Source organism: Rhopalosiphum padi, chromosome 3 (assembly GCF_020882245.1).
Source record: "Rhopalosiphum padi isolate XX-2018 chromosome 3, ASM2088224v1, whole genome shotgun sequence".
NCBI classification, from domain to species: domain Eukaryota; kingdom Metazoa; phylum Arthropoda; class Insecta; order Hemiptera; family Aphididae; genus Rhopalosiphum; species Rhopalosiphum padi.
In genome coordinates, this window is record NC_083599.1 from 61809827 (window position 1) to 61833389 (window position 23563).

The 23563-nt window shown below is 26.8% G+C and overlaps 1 protein-coding gene across 2 annotated transcripts in view; it reads right to left on the reverse strand.

Moving 5' to 3' along the window:
- The window catches only part of LOC132927516 (teneurin-a), a 35329-nt gene extending 12309 nt beyond the window's left edge, over positions 1 to 23020 (reverse strand). For both annotated transcript variants that reach the window (XM_060992057.1, XM_060992056.1), the window contains exons 1-13: positions 22498 to 23020; positions 12711 to 12989; positions 12539 to 12643; positions 11068 to 11667; positions 10792 to 10986; positions 10525 to 10734; positions 10264 to 10449; positions 10017 to 10163; positions 8782 to 8989; positions 6990 to 7016; positions 838 to 957; positions 597 to 775; positions 384 to 517 (exon numbers count right to left, since the gene is read on the reverse strand). In XM_060992057.1, coding sequence (XP_060848040.1) covers positions 384 to 517; positions 597 to 775; positions 838 to 957; positions 6990 to 7016; positions 8782 to 8989; positions 10017 to 10163; positions 10264 to 10449; positions 10525 to 10734; positions 10792 to 10986; positions 11068 to 11667; positions 12539 to 12643; positions 12711 to 12933 — 2334 coding nt within the window. In that variant the 5' untranslated portion in view covers positions 12934 to 12989; positions 22498 to 23020. The remainder of the gene's footprint in view (positions 1 to 383; positions 518 to 596; positions 776 to 837; positions 958 to 6989; positions 7017 to 8781; positions 8990 to 10016; positions 10164 to 10263; positions 10450 to 10524; positions 10735 to 10791; positions 10987 to 11067; positions 11668 to 12538; positions 12644 to 12710; positions 12990 to 22497) is intronic.
- Positions 23021 to 23563: the final 543 nt, after the last annotated feature.

Here is a 23563-nt window from a genome sequence, read left to right on the forward strand (position 1 = left end):
TACAATTACATGTACAATGGACTACTTTAATAATCCTAAGTGACTCCAAATTAATTAGTTTATTGATTATAGTGTGTACGTATTTATTTAATTATTTTATTTATATTTATATAATTTGTTAGTTTGTTATTTATCTAGTCCTTTTTACTGAATAACATATTATTACTTATAATATATATAAATACAAAGGTGGTTGGACATGGAAAAAAACTATATAGATACTTAATAGGTAAATTATCTATATTATTGAAAGACGAAGGTTATTGCACCAAATTGACATTACTGAAAACGAATTTACGTTTGTAAGGCTGAGAAAATACATGCAGACATGTGTCCTCATATGAATATAATATACACACACTAATATTGTCGGAGAATTTTACCTGCGTTTCCGCGAATATAACACTTTTTCCTGGCATGCCTCCAATTTTCTCTGGCAACCATGTAGATATAATTTGTGGATTTTCTTTGTGATCAATGCACGGTGTTATGTTGTATGAATTCTGTTCACTTAAACCTACACATAAGGTAATTAGTTTATGAGAACGATTATTGATTATTTATGATATTGGTAAAAAATCGTCAATGAATGCTACCATTTGAGTCCAATGTGGATTCTTTATATGAATCCATTTCCTCGTTTAAGGTCATTATTATTGAAGATATGGATACGATCTGGTTCCAGGGTACATACAGTGTTTTGGTCTGGGGCCTGAAGGGGCTTCGCTGAAACTGAAGAGTCACTGCTTCGCCGCCGTTGACCATTACGTCAAACCTAAGCACACACATATTTAATCAATGCATTCACAGAGATTGATTTAAATTTATTTTATTTACCATCCACCAGCCCTAGTTAACGTGAATCCAAATCTTGAATCTCGATCTACTGAAACTCGAATGCCTATAATACCCAATCCTTGTGGTGACAATACTTGGCCCCGCACTACAGATACTCGTCTAGAGAAAAAACACATTAACATATTAATACCATTAATACTTACTAAATAAGCCGTTATCGTCGATCATGTGTTATTTTCTTCTTAAAATATTAATCAAAAATAATAGAAACAGTAGATCATGTTAATATTTATTGATTTAAAAATGTCAAATTTAAACAATTATTAATTACCTAAGTGTTGAAAATAAATTACCACTGTAGCCGTTACTCGTTATGTGAGTAATGTTTTTTTTTTTTTAATGTAATTAAAGTTATAATAATTGTGTAGAAATATTTGTAAAATAATTGAAATTATTAATTTTGTATATTATAATATCAATTTTAAAATATTTTATACGGAAATCTATCCAACATAATATGTTATGTATTCAACATTTATTTTAAGAAATTATTGAACGTTTAAAAAAAGTTAACGAATATTACTTGATAATTGATAGGTATCACACATATTTGAGCAAAACTACAAATAAAATAAAATATTGTACTCGATTAAAAATTTTTTGGATTTTTTCCGTTATACATATACCACTATTTAAGTTGATTTTTTAGTCATTTACTCGTGTGTAAATTACGTGAACCATGATTATGATATATTTTTTTTTTGATGATTTTTCGTATTTAATTAATTAAATTAAAAGTCTAAAAAAATTTTCTTTATTCCTTTGTTTATGATTGCACCGTTACCAAGACGTATACAACTGTCTTTAATCTAAAATTTCGAAATTTCTGATCCATATTTCTACATTTCTGGATATCTTACATCTATTATGTATACCTAATGAGTAATTATATATACTTATTCTCACTGCATATAGTTATCTTTAAAATACATGTATAATATATGTATATTGTGTCAAGTTCGCTACAAATTATAGTGAAAAATATATTATTTTTAATTGAAAGTCTTGTTTTATTGTGTATATCCCAGTTATATACATTTATATTTAAATTTTTATTTATATTTATGAAGAAGGCGAATACTCGACGATATTGCACAATACTTCCTCGAACAAAACTACTAAAAAATTCAATTTAAATAGTGGCATACGTATAACGGAAAAGATCTTTTTTTTTAAATCTAACCTATAAAATAGTCCGTTATAAATAATTTAAAAAAGAATATTAAAAAATAAAGAAATAGCTACGCCTATCCTAAATATTATGTGATATCGTTAAATATCCAACTGACATTATCCACTTAATATTTTTATTGTTAAGCCTTAACTAATTGCAATTATATTATATGGATAATTGGATATGATTAATTATTTTTAGGGAAGGTATTAATTATTTAACAAAAACCTTGTTCAATCAGCTTATATATTTGATTTCTTCAATTGAAACACTGTGATAACTATAGTTTTTATAATATTTAAATTTGAATTACCTATGTATATTTATAATTATTATTAATATATTAAAAATTATAACATTTATAAAGTAGTAAAAAGTATTTATCTATGTAGTTAGAAAAGACAAATTTGTAGATTAAGAACTTAAATAATTTACAAAATTAGCTCCCAAAGTTAAAATGCAAAACCAACCGTTGAATTATCTTCCAAAATTATAAAATAGTACAATTTAAGAATCGATAGTCAAAAAATAATTATAAAAAAAAAATTAAAAATAGTGTTAGTCTTAAATAGGTGTATCTTAAAACAAAAACCTAACATTATATTCAGACTGATTTAATAAAAGTTATTGTAAAAAACTAATATATTAAAAATACACAGGCTTTTTAGAAAATGCAATTCATAATAATTACTGGTTCATAATTTATAATTTGTAAGTTTAATAATATATTTAACTTTTAGATTCTGAACGGAGTGATGATTGTATTAATTTTACAATGATGTGTGTTTTTTTTTATTTTTGTGTCTGTCATCACTTTTTGGAGTAGTAATAATGCTTTGACTTTTGACTTCAACCCCTCTTTGAAAAGGAAAATTTATCTAGTTTGTACTTTGGGGGGTCAAAAGTAAACATTTTTCAATAGTTTTCAAAAGCGTCGGGAAAAACCCTGAAAAAATTACGGAAAAACGGGAATTTTTACGCATAACCACTTTTTGACAAATCGATTTTTTGATTTTGCTGTAACTCAAAAACGAATTATTCAAATATTCATCAAATACTTGAAATTTTCATCAAATGTTTATATTATGGTTATCTATTTGCGATTAAATGTTCAAAATATTTTAACCTTTTTTAAGCTACTTATAGACAATTGAAATTTTCGACATTTTTAAGTTTTTTTTCTTAAAATGCCGATAAAAAAAAATTGGCTATCCAAAAAATGTTTAAAATGTAATACAAGGTTTATTATAAGTTGTACTTATCGTAGTAAAAAAAAATCATAAATTTTTAGTCACAATTTTTGTTTATAAACATTTAAAGTTCAAATGTCTACAAAATATATCAAAATCACGAAAATTTGCAAAGAATTTTGAAGTTGAAAATTCATAAAATTTTTGTGATTTATACTTAAGGTTCAAAAATCCAAAACAAGGTTATTCATAAGTTTTCCTTTAAGTTAATTGTAAAAAAAAATTCCAGCGTCAATATAGAAAACATTTTATGAGCGTATGAAATTTAATTTTTTACGAAATCGCGTAAAATAACGATATATTACAATTTAAATATAAGTAATAATAATATAATATATCCAACTAATTATCATTGACTGACAAATCATCTCCGTTCAGAATCGTTTTTCGTATACAATGATACCCGTCATTGTATTCAAATTTAACACATCCACACGACCAGTGACCTACTCTCCATCTCTACTATACAGCAGAGCGATACCCACTTGCCCACTTTTTTATTAATATAATTTATGTTTATTTCATTATTTTCACATTTTATTTAGAACAATAATCTATAGTAGATATTATTAACCTAACAGTGATATCTATAATGATACGCGACGCATACTGTTTTTTTCCTGATTTATTTAAATATTAAATTAAGAAATATAATATGGAAATAATATTTATAATATAAACCAAGAGTTGTTACATTTTATTATTTTAAATATTACAATATAACTTTAAAATAACCTAAATAAGACGGTACCTAATTATTTAAGTGTTCCAAGTGTTATTGCTCAACAAAAAATATAATAATAATAATAAAGTTTATAGTCATTGAAAAATCAGATAATATTATAATATCACTCAACAAAGCTGATTTGGTAGTCTATAATTGTAGTTATAAATTAAAATAATGTAATATCTATCTGATCGTAATATTTTATATTCATTAGTATGTACAACGCGTGTATTTTGCAATATTTGACTTAATAATCTACCTAGAAAAAAGTTACGGATATGATAATAATTGTACGACACAATTAACATAATATTTAGACACTAAGTATACGAAAAAAACATTTTAATTAAACAATGAAACAGTTTGTAAAAGAAAAATAATAATAAAAAAAATCTAAAAATATTGAAAGACACAAAGACGCCACAATTTAACAAGCAACATTTACAGGCCTTGAAATACAGTTGATTTATTTCCAATTCGGCTTTTGGCTTTTTATAACAGATTATTAAATTATTTTAAAATAAGTTCAAAAATTGTTACACTTTTTTAGTTTACTATAGTGAGCATTTGAAATGTAATAGTTTATGTGTGCAAATGGATATTAGCTGCATTTTTATAAATTATAAATTAAATTTGTAATTATAGCAATATTTTGTAAATCGATAAACAAATTCATACGCACGACTGCAATAGTTATCAGTTTAGGCGAGTATTATACGAGTATTATAATTTTACGTTTTCTAACTGTGTAGGTACGGTTCTAATAGGTATGCATATTTACAAGTTATATTAATAACCTAATTCATAGATGTGTTTGTATAAACGATTTACGGTAGTTTAATCAATAGATAGGTAATTAAACAATGGTTATTAATATTATATACTGTTCAAGAATTAAATAAATAATAATTTAGGTATTTATTTACAATGTTATTATTTTTTAATACATAATATACTAGAATATTTATACGTTCACATGCAAAAAGCAGAATACGCCTGAACAAAAATAAAAAAAAAAAACGAAAACAAAAACAAGCATAAATTAGACAAAATATTAAGCCGGTAGCGTTTGGTTCTGAAGGCTGTTGCATAAAATGGTGTGCAGTACCTATTCTAGTGATGTTTTAAATAAGCTTTATTTCACGTTGTCAATGATAATAGAGAATTTAATGCATGCAATAATGATTTCGTTGTGGTTGGTGTTGTCAGTTTTATATTTTTTTTCCACAGAAATATAATAGATATAATTAATAAACACATAAAGTGTGGATTAATTATAGGTTAGGATACGAAAAAAAGTGAGAAAAAAACTAGCTGCAATCGATAAAGGTAGTCAAACCATCATAATAATTTCGATTGGATTGACCAAATCACGGTTCTTACGCAAAAATACACGGAAATGGTTGACCCGATTTTAAAATATAATCAGACAATAATATACGAGGAGCAAATGAATCCAGTACTAATGATATTACTGTCCAAAATGACTTAAAAATATAATGCACCAAATGGCAAATGTACGATCGTAATGTAATTCTGCTTAATGGTCAAGGCTTTCAAATCATTCTGAATTATTTTCGATTTTTACTGTAGGGAAATTTAATAAATTTATGTATACACCAATGTGTATGCAAATACGTTAGAAAATTACACCGATTTTAGGTAGGTAATTGACTCTTGAATTCACGATAGATTGCTAAGTGCTGCATAACCTATGCGTTAAACAATTGTATGGTTTAAAAGTTTAAGGCAGCAGCATGGTAAATACTAACAATAATATTATGTACTTGGAAGAGTAAAATCTCGGACATTTTGTACAATTAAAAGTTTATATGATTTCGTGATGTAAGTATAATCATGTGTAAATAAAAGAAAATACACAACTCGGTTAAAATATCCGTAAATGTAATATCGATGAATATATATATATGCATACATATCCCCGAAAAATGGTGATATAATAAAAAAATAAAATAAAATAATAATAATAATAATCTTAAGGAAGTACCGATATATTGTAATAATATCGTCCGCATTATCGATCCATCTGTTGTGAAAATTACAATCGTGAATTAAAATTTTAATTATTTTTAGTTTATTATTTTTTATAAATTAATAGGTATATATGTATATAAAAAATAACCTATAAAACAAAATATTTAATATCAGTGCTAAAATGTTTGCTTCTAATGCCTATATGCTAATTACTACTGGACGACACATATAGAGACACATATGACAAAAAAAAAACAAAGTTGTAGATACCTGTATTATACTTGTAAACATATCGCAAGAGCATCAGCTGAGGTTATCTGTATATTATAATTAATAATAAGCTAACCAAAATATGTAAATATAGTATAAAAAACAAACTTGTACAATTTCGATCAACAGCGTAATTTGTGTTATTATTATTATTATTTTTATTATTATTATCAATATCAACGAAGTAATAGATTTTGTAAACATTTTGCAGGTGGAGTTTTACTATACTAATAGTTTACTTTTTTATTTTAACCAATATTATAATCACGTGCTATTTTAATCCCGTAAACGACATCGACACCAACTCTGTACATAAATAATTCCCATGCTGTTACCTTATACCTTTATTTGAATAGTTCAATGTGTTAAATTGTTAAACCGGATAAAATGGTTTATAATATTATGAGATAACTAGAAAGGGTTTGTTATTATAGGCAACAAAAATCTACTCATTCTTGATGAAGTTACGAAAAAAAAAATAAAAAAAATATTACAATAATCTGGGTTAAAAATTTCGCAAACAACAAATTATAAAATTATCATATATATTATTATAATCAATTAGTCATTTCTTAAATCGTTTACCAAAATGAGAACAAAATGATGAGCAATCTGACTATGTGCTGTCAGAAAAAAAAATCAAATACAAGCTTTATGAAATATTAAAAAAAAAAAAACCAAAAACAAAATTACAATTTATAATTTGTAAACTTACCGAGGTGCAAAGGAGTTCCAAAATTCACTATGGTACATATTCGTTTCGAAGTGTACGAGGACGGACAATAGAAAAAAAGAGAATGAAAAAGAGCAGGAATATTACCAAAATACCATTTTAAAATATATAAAAAAAATATCTTATCGTCTAACTCTTGTGAGCTCTAGACATCTTAAACAAACTAAATATAGAAATATTGCACTGGACACAGCCCAGCCGATGTTAATAAATTGCAATTTTTTACAAACGCATAAGTATGGCGGAGTTCGTTGGTAATTGTTAAAATAATGTTTTCATTGACTTATATTTCTAATAACATTTAGTACAATTAAAGAACGCAATTTTAATAAATAGATTTGTTTAAGATGTCTAAAACAATGTTCTTAAATCATAATATATTATATAGGCACTATAAATAGATTTTTGAGAAACATTAACAGTGTGGTTGGTTTGTACTTATATGAATTGTGTTGCGTGTTTTAGTTTTATTACTTTTTTTTTTTCATAACAATTTAAACTAAACAATAGTATACCATCTTAACAGCGTTAGATTATTTATTTATTAAATTGTTCAACTATATTGTGTTGAGAATTCTATTTCATAACCAAAACGAACTCCACCTGCATTTTGAAAAGTCTCGTAATGCACGTTTTTCATATGTCGATCTTGATATTATCAAGCTTGTCGTTTCACAATCACGTAATTTAAGTGTAAATGTGATTATGTAAAATACACGTATATATACATAATATATATATATGATATATAAATATATATATGTTTGTATATAAATATATATATATATATATATATTGTTTTTGCCGAAAGCCAAGCCTTTTGGAACAACATTTTTATTCAGAAAAGGGTACTACACAGGCAGCTACTTATTACAAATAAAGTAAGAAATGAGTCACAAGTATTTTTTTTTCGAGACGTACACAATGGAATTTCGACATATCTATGTAATAAAAGCATTAACACACACAACACAGTGTTGAAAATAAAATAAGTAAAACAAGTAAAATAACAATAAAAAAAAAGATAGAAAAATCTATCCAACCCCATACACCTAAACATATTATTATTACTTCTTATTTGTATATCAATTGAATACAATAAAATGGCCAATGAAACTAGTATTATAGGAGTTGTATTGGTCTATTTTGTAAGTACAACATGATAACTTATGACATTACGTCTATTGGAAATCATTTGAAATACAATACATACTCTAATCGATCATTGGACGCATTTCAAAATGTCTAAATTGATTATTTTTTAAATTTACATAGCGATATTTCATGAATAAAAAATGATAATAAAAACATTGTGAATATTTTTTTTTTTTTTGATTAGCACCTATTATTTTTCTGAATAAAGAATTAACAGAATAAAAAAATAAATAAATACGAATCAGAAACTAAGAAATTACAAATTAATTCATCGTTATCCTTTCAGTTTAAGAATACTGAATAGCTGTCTTATCTAAGATTATATAACTAATCATTGTATAATAAATGCTTTAAAAAAATAATATAATTATGGATTTACCAATTAAGTTTAAGCATAAAATATCTTTGAGATTATTTGGTGTTCAGACAACTAATGGTTGTGTATAGGTACACACAACTTATACTTTGTGTGTGCCTTTACTTTGTTCACACTTAAGAATATTAAAATATAGTTGTATTTAACATGTGAATCATTAAATATTTCTCTAAATGAGTGATTGAAATATATGTGTATATAATATATGTATGAATAGGTGTAATGATGTAACCGAATACTTACTGCTCTCTATATTCATCCAAATGTGCATAGCTTTGGACACTATGCTCTTCTACCAGAAATTTCACTCTTTGGTAAAACGAAGCAGTTACCGATGGTGGCTGTTTTCTTAGTAATACATCAAGAGGATCATTAGAAGCTAAACACATTATATGTTCAGCACAAGAAGCAGAATTACAGCACTCGCTATCTGAACAATCAGTCATTCCATCTAAACAGTTATACATGTTGTATTGTACATTATAGTAAACTGAACACCTTTCAATGAAAAATATTATTTTACAATAAATAATATACATTTGTTAAGTGTTTCAACTGTGAATCATAAATTCATAAATAAATAATTATATATTATAGTAAAATTATTTAAACATTATATACGTGCAAATATGATTTTTATGGTAGAGGTCATATTTCAAACTTTTAATCATTAGATAAATAATAATAAATAAAATTAGTAATAAGCAAAATTAATCATGATCTTGTAGTATATATATATATATACCAATGTTGACGTTCTTTAGTGATGCGATCACGATATAAACAAATATGATTCTTTACGATTTAATAAATAATGATCAACATTGAATTAACATATTATTTTAGAATTTTGTACAATTGATTAAGTATGGTGAAATTTGCTATGTACCTACGTTACTATCATATATTTATATTTGTTAAATTACGTAAATGGGTTTTTTTGATGAATAATTAAGTTACAAATGATTTTTTTATCCAGTAAGTAACTGTGGCATTAACATAAACTAAAAATTTAAAACCAAAAAGGTCAAACTGTATTTGTATTTAATGAGTATTTTAATATATGTATTGTAAGTTTCGATAAAAAAAATATCTAAATTTTGGAAATTGTGTGCTAAAGTAAAATAAAAGAAAGTATAAACAAATAAAATATAGGAACACTTCAGAACTAACAATAAAATATTATCACTGCATAAAAATGAGGCACTAACATTTTTTTACGTAGAAACATCAAATACCTACGTCAATTGAACTGTGTAAATGAGTTGTTTATATTTTTTATTTTATATATTTACAGAAAAATGTAATAGATTTTGCAGCAATACCAAAATTGAATCAACAAAAAAAAGGGCCAATAACAAGATTTAGTTGATCATAATAAGATTAATACTAAGAATAAGTCAACAAGAGAATACCAAAATGAAGAATGTCAAATATTGATCTTACTATGTTCATTATTAATTGAAATATTGGTATACCTTGATCATTATCGATTTCGTCGTTGCATTCCATTTCCAAGCGAACCGAACAACTTTCTCCTTCCCATCCATCATTACATACACAACTGTACAAATTGTTAATTAAGACGCAATTTCCATGATTATCGCAACCATTATCGCAACCCTCTGAAAAATTATTAGAGCACATTTTATATAATATACCTAATAAATTGCGTTTATAATAAAACAATATTGAATTATATTAGGAATATAATTTTTAACTCACGAAAAGTACAGTGTTTGCCGTTCCAACCTCTGGAACATACACATGTACCATTTCTGCATTGCCCATGTTCAGAGCATCTTTCGTCACAAGGAAGTTGATCACATTTATCACCTGTCCATCCAATGTCACATTCACATCTACCTTGATCACATTTGCCATGTGGACCACAGTTGAGATTACACAACGCTAAAATTAATGAAGTTAGGGTTTGTTATCAAAGATTTAATTACATGAGGTGTGAGCAAGAAACGTATTATATACCTTGTGAACAATCTGGGCCAGTCCAAAATTTATTGCAAACACAAACTCCCGTTTCTAAGTCATATGTACCATGATCTGAACAACGAGGGAGACATTGGAATACTTGCTTGTTCATTAATGAACAATCTTCGCCTTGCCATCCAGCTTTGCAATAACATTTACCTGATACACAAATACCGTGGCCAGAACAGCTTTTATCCATACAGTCCACTGAAAATGGAAATAAATCTTTATAATCAAATAATAAATATAAAACGATCGCAGTACCTTCGCCACAATCATCCCCTTTCCATCCTTGTTGGCACTGGCATACGCCATTTTTACAAACGCCGTGCCCAGAACAATCAGCTACTCTGCAATCTGTTTCAGGTATATCACATTCTGTACCTTTCCAGCCTTCTTCACAATGACAAAGGCCTCCACCGTATTTTCCATGGTTCGAACACAACATCGGACATACACCTTTAAGAATTTTTCGTAAATTAATAACATTTGGGAAAGTCCGATAACATGAAAAAAAATGTAATATGCAAACATGTTTACTTTTAGAACAATCGTTTCCTTGATATCCATCTATGCAGTCACACTTTCCGAGATAACAAGACCCGTGCCCAGAACATTCGTTAGGACATGTCGTTGAAACGTCTTCGGCTTCTGCGATTTTAAGTACTACCGTATGTGGTCGAAGGTCATCATTATAAATAGATAAAAACCATCGACCCGTGTCTAAGTACTGTATTAATGTTACATTGACAACTAAAGGATCTTTTTCGATAACATCTGTCGACCTGCGACTTAGCCTGTTGTCCAATCTACCACCTTTAATGAATTCCGAAAAATCGTGTTGGGTTATACTAGGAGCTACGTTTCGTCGACCATATACAGCAAAATTAGCTCCCCATGGTAATGTTAGATTGAGTCTCATAAACACTGGCTGTTTATTATAAAACTCCAAGTTCCAAAAATGGTATGGATATACATTGGAACTGTACGGAGTATTGAAACTAGTTATCTCCAATACTGAAGGCCATTGATATCTAGTATGTTGGCGATGCAAATCATTCAGATCGTCTGGAGTTACATCGCTTTTAAATTTACCCCGTGTTGATACATTTGCAACAGTAGTAGTTGTTAACGGTGGTGCTGTAAAAAACAAATTTACGTATGTATTAAGACTTAAGTACAATTTATCAAAATATATGGAAAATAAATAAAAATCTGTTACATAATTAGTTATCACATGTATAAGTTCGTTTAATTTTCTCATAATCGATATTAGCGTTGACTTATTTTTAAGATGTCTTTATTGAAACTAATTATCTAAAAATCTAATCAATATAACAGGAACTACTTAGTAATTTTTAATTTATTTATTTTATAAAAAATGTATTTCTATACATTGTATAAAAATGTATGACATTATTAAAAAAATAATCTTATTAATTTAAAGTTTGGATTTAATAATCTAGTTGCTAATCTAGTATCTAAGATCAATGCCATAGTTCGAAATTGTCTAAATAATTGGTCCAATATAAAAATAGAAACAACAATAAAGACATAAAACAACAAATAGTTGTAGAACATTTAAAATTATTTAAAACTATGTTTTCGTAATACCGATGGTAATCTATTGACCTCAACTCTCAATGGTCATAATAATAAAAAATTTGCACTAAAAGTCAGCGTAGGGTTTTTCTAAATAAGATGAGTTCACAAAAATATAGGTAATATGGTATATTAAGAACGGTAAATATTAACTAATAAAGTAAAATAATATTTAATCTAGATTTTAGTTTTGAAATTATAAATATTTAACTTAATGTGTTAACAACTAATTCTCTAAAATCATTCCTATATTATTTATAAGTTATAACAATAAATGTTTATAATAAAAATGAATTGTTTTAAACATGTTTCTATTACTGAACTAAATGTATAAATGTAAGGTATTTTAATTTGAATTCAAATAGTTATTATTTTAATAATATCTTGTTGAAATACAATTATTTCATACCTTCAGTGGTAAGTTTCAGTGAGTTTTCCGAATCCATTGCAATATCCCTTGATCTTTCCATGAAAACGCATTTTTCTCTAGTGTCAGTACATGATTTCCTTACAGCTATTTTTATAAAAAAAAAAAATCGTTAATAACACAGAAATTTAATTTCTCTACAATACTAACTAACCCATTAAATAAAAAAGGAATGTTGTGATTACGAAGGTAACAAATACCAATAGAAGAAAACTGCATTTCCAAGTGCATTTTAAATTGCATTTTTGTTGTATTTCTTGAAATCTTGAAGTTGAGTACGGTGAATATTGAGAACTCAATCCCGTAGACCTTAATGGAAAAACTGGTACAGGCGGATTCGCCCTTGAATTTGTATTAAGCTCACCCGGAAACATCATTTTGAATAATTTTTCACTTCAAATATTAACATGCTGATAAACTATTCATTGAAAACCTAAACAAAATAAAAATATTATAAATATATTTTACTTCCATTAAGAATTAATAAAATTTAGAACTACATACTAAATTTAAAATAATATTTATTCAAGGGTGTATATTGTATGCAATACATTTAAAATTATAAGTTATATCAATAAAACCGAAGATATTTGCTACTTATAATAAAAAATTAAAAAATTATCATTCGATATTTTTCATATTAAATTATGATATAATGTTAATAAAAATATCATCTATCACTTTATTGGTGTAAAACCCTATAACATATTATTATTAGCAATAGTGGATAACAATATTGTTTAAATTAATATAAGAAGACATTAGTTATTGGTTTTAATTTTAAATGAAACAGTTGTATTATGCCTACATTTAGTTAGAGTAGGTAAAATATAGATTTGATTTTAAAATTATATTATCTATTAATTGCCAATACAATTTTAGTCATTGCTAAGGACGAGACTTTCCAGTCATTATTATTACTAAAATTTTTTTTAAGTGTAGCCAACAAAAAAATATTCTACACGTATTTAAAAAAAAAATAATAGGTACTTAAAATTAAGTTTTTAATGCTTACATAGTTAATAATGATAATTGTATAAATTTAAATATTTATAACCAACAAAAAATGTGATTTAAAGACAAAATATTACATTTTAAATACATAAAGAAACAAAAACACAAATTTCAAAGGTTTGTTTAAGTCATTAAAGTATAAAATCCAAGTTTCTATACAAATTGTATAATACAATATATGTTAGATGGATATTAATTTTACAAATATACTTCAGGTTTGAGTTTAGAAACTATACTTGGATTCAATAGACACTATTACACTAATATAAAATTAAGTATAAGTAGGTAAGTAGGTTCCATCATTCTATAGAATGATTTATAGATACAAATAATATTAGATACTCTTACATGTTATTATTCACTATAACCAGTCTTAATTAATAACAAAAAAAAAATAAAATATTTTTTGAACGAAATATCAAATTAAAATAGTAAAATTATATAGAAATGATAAGCTAATAGTTATGAAATCTAGCAGTTTTGGTTCTTGGAGTTTTAGTCTGAGTATATTTAATGTTCTATTAAAATAAAACTATAAGTAGGTAAGGTAAAGATGATGTCAATGTATGTAAGTGGATATAACAACATATATCTAACATTAGGTATTGACACAAAGTAGATTTCCAATATGTTTATATAGTGTATATGTCTACATTCATTCTTTATACTCAAAATAGTTTTGTAAAATTCGAAAAATGAATAACAAAATAAAAAGGAAGTTTTTCCTTTATATTATTCGACAGTAGCGCATAAAACCTTTTATTGGAAACAAATCCATCGTATCAATGACTGAACATACGCACATCACTGATATTGATGTCTTATAACTTAGCACAAAAAGTAAATTTTAAAATTTTATATATACCTAATACTATTTTTCAAATCATATCGATAAAGTTATTTGTGATATTATCACCAAGCTATACACGAAAAGTAAATAAATTCAATTGCCGTGAATAGAATATTTTTCATAACATCGAATTCATAATATTATGCTCTTTAACCTTTGGTATTATTGATGTTTGAACAAAACGTACTTCTATAAATATTCCTACTCATACGAATAGAATAGTTTTCACATTGTACATGAATCTTTCATCTTTTTTTTGTGAAGACAACAACTACCTAGTTTAACAATGATAATGACTTTTAAAAATCCTTTTAATGGATGTTAAAAAAGTATATGCAATACGTTTATAATTATAATGAAATATATTGAATTTTTAGAATGGTAATTATATTTTGTTATAAATTGCTTTACCTACATACTATTATAAACGAATCATACACTTGAACAACTAGCGTGTTATTATTATAATATAGAGATTAACATAGTACAGTGAATCATAAAAAGTGACATGTTGCGTAATTGTTAATCCAAGTTGAATGTTATTAAAATTCTGATATTCGGATGAGTATTTTAGTAATGTGTCGAGTTCTCTATTTCCCTCATTATAAGCTAATATCTAAACATGTTTTTAAAAATAAAATTCAAAAAGAAACTAAATAAATAGATATTTATGTATTCATACATAAATTGTTTCAATAATTGTAGATATTGTGTAATTCATTTAAAATCTATAATCACTAATCAATGATCATTATATGTATAATAAACTAACGTTATTACAAACGAAAATTATATTTTAATTTTTAATAGAAAACTTTTTGCTTCGCCAATAAATCACATGTTAATGATTTATTAATGAAATCGTATGCTAATCCCATGCCGATACAATAAAGAGTTAAATAAAAAAAAAATCATAGAAAAGTTTAAAAAAAGTATTTGGTATCTAAATTTAACTAGGGACAACTTGAGCAAAATCAAATCCAATTAAGGTAAAATAAATAGTTATTGAAATCACTTCGATAGTTATTGTTTATTTGATTAAATATAATAGTAGGTATACGTAGGTAATATAAATGTAAAAATAATTCGTCTATAAAAAAAATTGTAAGTCTCGATCAATTAAATTTATTAAACAGTATTATTTTTTTTCTTTTCCTGGCAATACTACTATCTAAGAATTTTAGCCATTACAACAATATTCCGTTATAAAAAATGTGAACATTGTATATGGTACTCGCATAATGATTCTCCAATACCTTTGAAATGCAGTTCTACAATAATATTATAAACTTATATTCAAATACATCACAACGGTATACGCGTTAACAAGAAATAAGTTCAAACAAAGTTTTTCTATATCATAAAAAAAAGTGAGTTATAATGTATAAGAAAAATGAAAAAAGTTACATAATTCTCTAAGTACATTGCATATAAGTACTAAATAGTAAGTAGAAAATAACCCCTACATTTCAGGACTTTTGTACTTTACTGGGATTGACAATACAGGGAGTGGCTTGATTGAAATACGTCTGAAATTCGTTTTAATAATAGGGCTTTCATTTTATAGAATGGAAAAAAATCCTGTGACAATCCAGTCAGACTGATCAGAGCATTTCTTTTTTTAACGCGGACGACAGTGAGATTGAACAAAGAATCAGTTTCTGATTCAATAAAGTAAAAACTGACAAACTCACCTACTCTTTTTTTATACAAGTAGTCAAGCTTATTGAAATTGTATTCAGTCTTTCTAATAAAAAAAAATACATTTATAAAGTATAAGCCCTTGGGTGATCCATTTATTCTCGCTATATTAATTTTTAAAATGTTTATTATTTTTATATTAAATTCATAGTTATTTTAAATTAATTTATTTCACAAATAAAGGTATAATATGAAGACTCTTTGGAAACATTAAATCTAACTAATAACTAACTAATAAATCATTCTATATTACGATTCTACATTTACGAATTCACAGTTATTTTTATTACTATTATCTATTCACAGCATCTATAGCGATTATAGATTTTTGTAGTAGAATTGTATAGTTAATTTATCAAATATGCTTATTTCCTAGACAATTAAAATGTTTAAGTAATGTATTAGAAGTGATATTAGTAATTTCTTATAATAGATGTGCTAATTTTATCATCAGTTATATTTTTAAAAACCAAAATTGTATTATTATTAGTTATTTCTCTTAAGCATAAAATACGTATAGCAAAATAGTAATACAATTTACTTTACACAGTACACTCAGAAATACAGAATATATTTCACAATTCAATCGTTAACAATATTTTATAGTATATTACAATATATTTATTACTGTTGTAAATAATATATTAATTGTAAGCCAGCCATATATTATAAGACAGTTTACTGTTTGCAGTTAGGTATTATAAAGCCATAGTTTTTTATTGTTTTTTTTTTTTTTTTAACAGAGAATTTCAGCAATCGTTGCATTATTTATTTGTTTTTTCTCTCCGATCCACGCGCGATATATCATATTTTCGTTCAACAACACATTGATATTGTTCACATTAATATTAAAGTGAAATAACCTATTATCAAATTTAAAGTTAAGAGTATTATCTGTGCTATCTACTATGTATTATGAGCTCTTATGGTGACCTTTAGCTGTTCTAAAATTGGCTTGCATCAGCACTTTAACCAGTCTATGAAAATCTAGGTTGGGGTGAATGCTCTCGTCTGCCTTCTCAAAGAACGCTCATGTTATAATTAAAATTTAAATAAAAGTAGTAGTTAAATCAGCGGTGATAAGATAACAATTTCTTAATCAATATTTGGACATTTACAGTATAGGACGCGAAAATATGTGGATACGCGGGAGACGTTGAAATAGCTACTTTCAAATAATTAAATTGTGTTAAATTGGAGGGAAAATTTCATTTAAAGATCGATTTCACAAGGTGGCTATACTACATAATATATATATTGAGTAGATATGTTTAATAGTATCATTTTTAATATAATATATAATTTTAGGTAAACATTTATAATTATACTAATATTAAATATATATCATGCGTATGACAACTTGAGTTTTTTTTAACTAATGAAGTTCCTATTGTACATTTTTTTTATGTTTCTTCAATTCCCTTTGATTAGTTCCTTATATTAAATCTAGATATGCTCAATATGAATTGACAAAAAATATGTTCTAAAATAAATGTATTTTTATTTAAATAATAATAAAAAATAACTAATAATATAGATTTAAATAGATAATGTTATAAAAATGAATTAAAATTATATATATTAAATATTAATACTAATAATGCAGAATTATAAAAATTATCATTTTTAAGTATTAAAATAATTAAATAATATGATATTTCTTTTCAAAAATATCCTATAGGTGTATTCAATATGTATGAAATGTCTATTGTATGTTTTTAATTTTTAATTTAAATATATACAATGTATGCAGAAAATAACATCTAAAGAAGTTATATTATAGTAAATTCGCTATTTATAATCAGTGTGTAAATATATTTTTAAAATCTCTGGTAGTTATTGAAAATCCGAAATCTGGTGAAATAAATAGCTACTATTGAAATAACTGTCTTTTTTACTATAGTTTAGTAACTATAAACATCTACTTATACATTTTTACTAATATACATTCGATTTTTGATTGATACTAATTTTTAATTTTTAACCAGTTTTAAACTAAGTTTCTATATTATACTAACTTTTGTAATGTGTAAACGTTAAATTTTCACCAAATAGACATAACTTAATTAGATTTATACGTCTAACAAGAAAAACTTAAGACCTAGAAGAATCTACGACGTTATCAAATTGTTTTTATTCATTCTATTTTAGCCTCTAGGTATTTGTCCTTTAATTGGAATTCTTTCAGTAAACGCTTCAATTTAATTTTGTAACTAGTTTTATATGATGCGAATGGTGCTTGTGTTAAATAAAAGATCGATATAAACAGTCATTGGATCATGGCCATAAATGTATTTTATAATCCAAAATCACTTCCACTTATGAATTAACTAGAATAAAAGTATTCTTCTATAATGAAAGAAATTGTTATTTTTAAAACGTTATTTTCTATTTTATAATTAACATTAGTCCCATGCGTACGATTAAGACAGTCCGGTGTGTTATTATCTCTGCCATATATCGCCAAGGGCTTATAATAATAATGTTTTCTTTTCATCACAAGAATCACATCTGGTGTTCCTTCTCAAATCATTTCCCCTTAAGATGTTAAAATAGATATGAAATAACAACTCTTTGTATTAATCAATTAATGACAAAGATATGATAATTTCATATTATTTTTAGTTCAGCCATATTTATACGATTAAACAAAAATATTAATAGATTTTAAAAAATTGTGTTCACAGTCTATTATGATTTATTATAATCATAAGAATCATGAAACTCTCGTCGATAATAATAATTGTATAAAGCTGAAGTATTATTAAGCATTTAACATATCATTTATCTTGCGAATTAATATCATTGTTAAGAATTATTGATATACACACGAAAGGTTCGTTAATTACATTGTTTTGTATTTATTTTTACATCAAACTAATAAAATAAATAATCACTAACCTTATGTCATTCGATCAAGGCACGTTTGTTTCAATACACGTTGATTGATTGTTAGTAAAAGAAAAAAAGAAATAAAAGATTACTTTCTTTGCGACTGGCCGGTGTCAATGATTTGACATCCCGTCTATGTTAGAAAAGCGTCGAGGGTAGTCATTTGAATACTGATGCATACGCGTGCGCACATCCGACGTACAGCCGCATCGAACGAACATGCCCAGAATGTAAACGCAATTGCATTGGTTTTCTAACAGAGTTATTCTACACCGAGGATTTTTTGATTAAATTATAAGATAATTTGATTATAACGTCTAATGTCATACTCTGCTTGACGGATTAAAACTTATTATATTATGGGCATTTTATTCCGATGTTCATTGTTATATTCATATATCAGTTAAAATTAAAAATGTATATTACATAATTAAAAGTAAAAAAAAAACATGGAAAAATATCCAACTTACAGGAAAAAATCCAATGTTTAATTTTAGTTGACATTTTGTCATGATTTGAAAAAATAACGAATCAAGATTTTTTATTAAATGTTACTTTAGTTTTTAAATTAGTATTGAATCTGTATACAAGAAACTGACAAATAAATACTAAAGATACCCAATAATATAAATTAATTAAACTGTCTTTTGCTCAAAACAATCAATATATAAAAATTTGTGTTAATAGTTGGATAAAAAAAAATGCAAGTTATTAAGGTTATGTTGACTAAAAATTATAACCATGTTAAGTTTAGAGAAAATATCTGTTTTTTCTGTTAATCATTTTTTTCACTTTTTAAATATTTATGAGGTACATTATGTTTTTTATATTATTTAACTAATCATAAAAATGGAAATTATAACTTCAAGTAAAGATGGTGTAAAACTAATTCTATAATAAAGGTTTTTTATTCGTATTTATAAATATTAAACATACTATACATAGAGTATAATTGTATCACTTGCGTGGGTTTTTCTTTCTGTCGGTTTTTTACCGGGTTATATTTAATTTTTGAGTTTTCTTCTGTTAGATATTTTACATGGAATTTTTTCCGACTACCAAAATACACAACAATAAACAACAACAAACGAACATCAGATTTCGAAAAAGCCACTCTCTCACAGAATGTTAATAAAAAAAATAAATGAAATTTCATTGAAGTGCCTATCTATTGTGTTAGTGGATTTAGATTTACATGATTTTTAGTTGATGATTTTTGCACTTTAATAGTACATTGTTTATCCAACGCTAGAGAAACATTACTACTGTTATTTATTATTTCTACTCGTATAACACGTGAATAACTATATCGACAGAAATTAAAACAAAGATAAATAAAATGTACTCAAATATATATTTGTATTAAATATAGATATTAATGATAAATTCGATTTATCAGTATTTAGCCAAACGAACGAGCAAAATCATTTCATTAACCCTGCCAGATTTATTAATTTATTTTAATTATTTTTTACATCATAAATTACTGAAATTTGATTTCACAAAAACAATATCCATTATACTGTACAAATATACAATTATAAAATTTAAGCGAATTCAATGAAGTCAATAAAACCAAAACAATTTTAACTCGTAGAATGATTTATTCAATATATCATAATTTCACGTTAAAAATTTACCATAAATGATATAAATAAAAAAGGAATAAAATATTCAAAAACTAGGTAATAGGTAATTATCAAGTGAATGAGTTAAAACAAATATTTAAATAAGCAATTTAAGTAGGTATTGGTATACCTTAATAACGATTGAAAAATAATATGATAAATAATCTGTTTTATTAATACATTATTTAATAACTTATTAACATTAAATATAATTTGATTCTTTTCTAGTTCGTAATTTGAATTAAACAAACATTAAAGAAACAATTAAGTTTATCATATTATAATTTTTGTAAATCACTTTTAGACTTACGTATTATACCTAAAAATATATAAGCAGAATTTGAATGGGATTTAAACTTAAAATGAGGGTGCTTTAGTTATTTAAACAGCTCCCTGCCACTAAAAAAATTTATATTTTATAATCATACTTTATTCATTTTAGATTTTGCGATTAGTGTTAAGTGTTAAACATATTAGCTAGGCCCCTTTAACATTAACAGCCATTTCCGCAAATGCCTTTATTTTATATTAGTTGTTATTTGTGACTAACATGCATTTAAAATGTTAAGTCGCAGCTTTATAACAAATTTCAGGTAATAAAATATTTATTTATTTTTAAGACTCATTGGAGTGGTGAAAATTATGTATTTTTATAGTAGGTTTATACATATAAAATGTTTAATGTTTAAATCTATCGGTATTATAAAATGGACACGGTCTATAGGTATTTTTAAAAGTTACGAAAAAATGTCTATTTATTTTTAAGAAATTTATAGAAATAATTCAAGTATTTAAATTATAAAATTGTAATTGATTGAATATAATAGAGTAACAAAATATGGTAGTTTGATAAATCTATAGTAAAATACATTTAACATTTTATTTTTGGTGAAATATATTATTTTAAGATATTATTAATGGACATTTTACTCAAATGATAGTGTAAACCTAGTTTTATTTCTCCATTTTCAAATGTATTTTTTTTTTATTGCAACATGGTTTAAGATTTATACTTTAAACTTAAGTGTGGTATATGGTGTTTCCACATCTAGTTGGTTTTGCATACCCACTATCCATTCATTTTTTTCTTGTAATTGTTTTTCATTTTGTAAAACAAAACGATACTGTATTCCTAGAAATATTTATAAAGAATAGAATAATAGTTCATACTTATGTAAACATCATCAAAACTTATTTATATATGTTATAATTATGTATCATATTCTACGCTTACTAAAAATACAAAATATTATTTCCACGCAAACGTATTTTTACAAAAATTATTTCGTAAACATTGATACAAGTGAATCAGTTTTCAAATAAAAATTTTGATAAATTTTAAAACTCTTGAAGTAGGTACTAAAATTTCTGCAATATATGTTATCGAATTTCAATATAATATAATATTAGGTTATAGGTTTTACTATTTGGTAATTCTGACAATAAATTGTCGAAAACCACATGGGTACCTTGGTATATAGTCAACATTTTAGTTTAAAGTCACGAAGATAGAAAAACGGGAGGGTACAGAAAGAATTATAAATCGATGTAGGTATCCGTCGTGACACCTATACCACCCACAAGCGTTATACGTTGGAAACAGGAAAATGAAAGGGTGAAATGGACTTTTTTTTTTTTACAGACGTATTATAAAGTACACTCATCACATACCGCGTCATATATATGTATATAATATGTCATATATCGTGACAAATAACGACATCAGATCGTCTCGTAATTGCGTCGACCAACTCGATAAACCCGATAACATAATAATGATGACGAATAGGATAATTAAAACAACTCGCAGGGCGTCGTTGTATAATTATGTTAGACGAGAGGCGTCTACTACTCACCCTTTGTCGTTCGGCCGACGCTGTTCGGGACACGTTCGGCGGTGGCGGCTCTGTCGTCGATGCGCTCGTTACAGTCACCCGGTCGTCAAAGGCCGAGCAGGCGTACCGCCGACGGCAGTACACATCCCGTGGGAAACATCGCGAGTACAAGGCGACGATCAGAGACGATCTCGAACCGGAGAAATAAAAAAACCGTACGACGAGAACGGTCGTGACGATTCGCGGATACGACAACGATGTACCGCCGTGTGCGCCGTTGTTGTAGCGTATCGTTATTTCGGGCCGCGTACGAACGGTGTCTGGAGAGCGAATGCGCGCGACTACCGTCCGCGGAGGGCGACGGAGAGAGAACGAAAGAGGAAAAGGAAGCGAGAAAGAGAGTGAGGGTGAGTGAGAGAGAGCGAGAGGGGGCGTGAGCGAGGGAGGTACCGAGTGAGCGAGAGAAAGCGTTCGATCAATTATTATACGGTCGAACGGTGGCGGCGACTGTGCAACTCGTCGGGCGGACGGGCAAATCCATAATGTGTCGCGCACGCAACGGTGGCGAAGCTGCCGGCGAGGGCGAGAGGGACGCTTGTCGTGCGCAAGTCCACCCCGCCGTGGTCGTGTCGCTTGCACAGGGGTCGCCGCCGTCGCCGTCGCGCTCCATCGTGCGCCGTCGTCGGCGATCGTTTCACGGAAAGGGGATTTTCAGTCCGTAATCAAAGCCAAAGCGGTTTCGTGGATTTAATTAAATTTCCGGAACGTGCCTGCCGCCCGACCCGGTGGATACACCCTCCGGGGCCAGATGCTGCCACCACCGTGTGCCGTAAATACGTGCAGCAAGCACATACACCCCGGCGAAATGTTCGAGATATGCGATCGCGATTATTATTATTATTATTATTATTATTACTATTATTACTATTACTATCGCTGCTGTTGCTGTCGTTTGTATTCGTGGTTTCGTAACATTACAGTTGCGGATCCGTCGGTGACGGATTTCGTGTGTAAGGGGTTGTTAGAGGGGATCAGTCGTCTTCCCCACCGCCCCACCATTACACGCGCCGAGGCCATAGTTTGTATG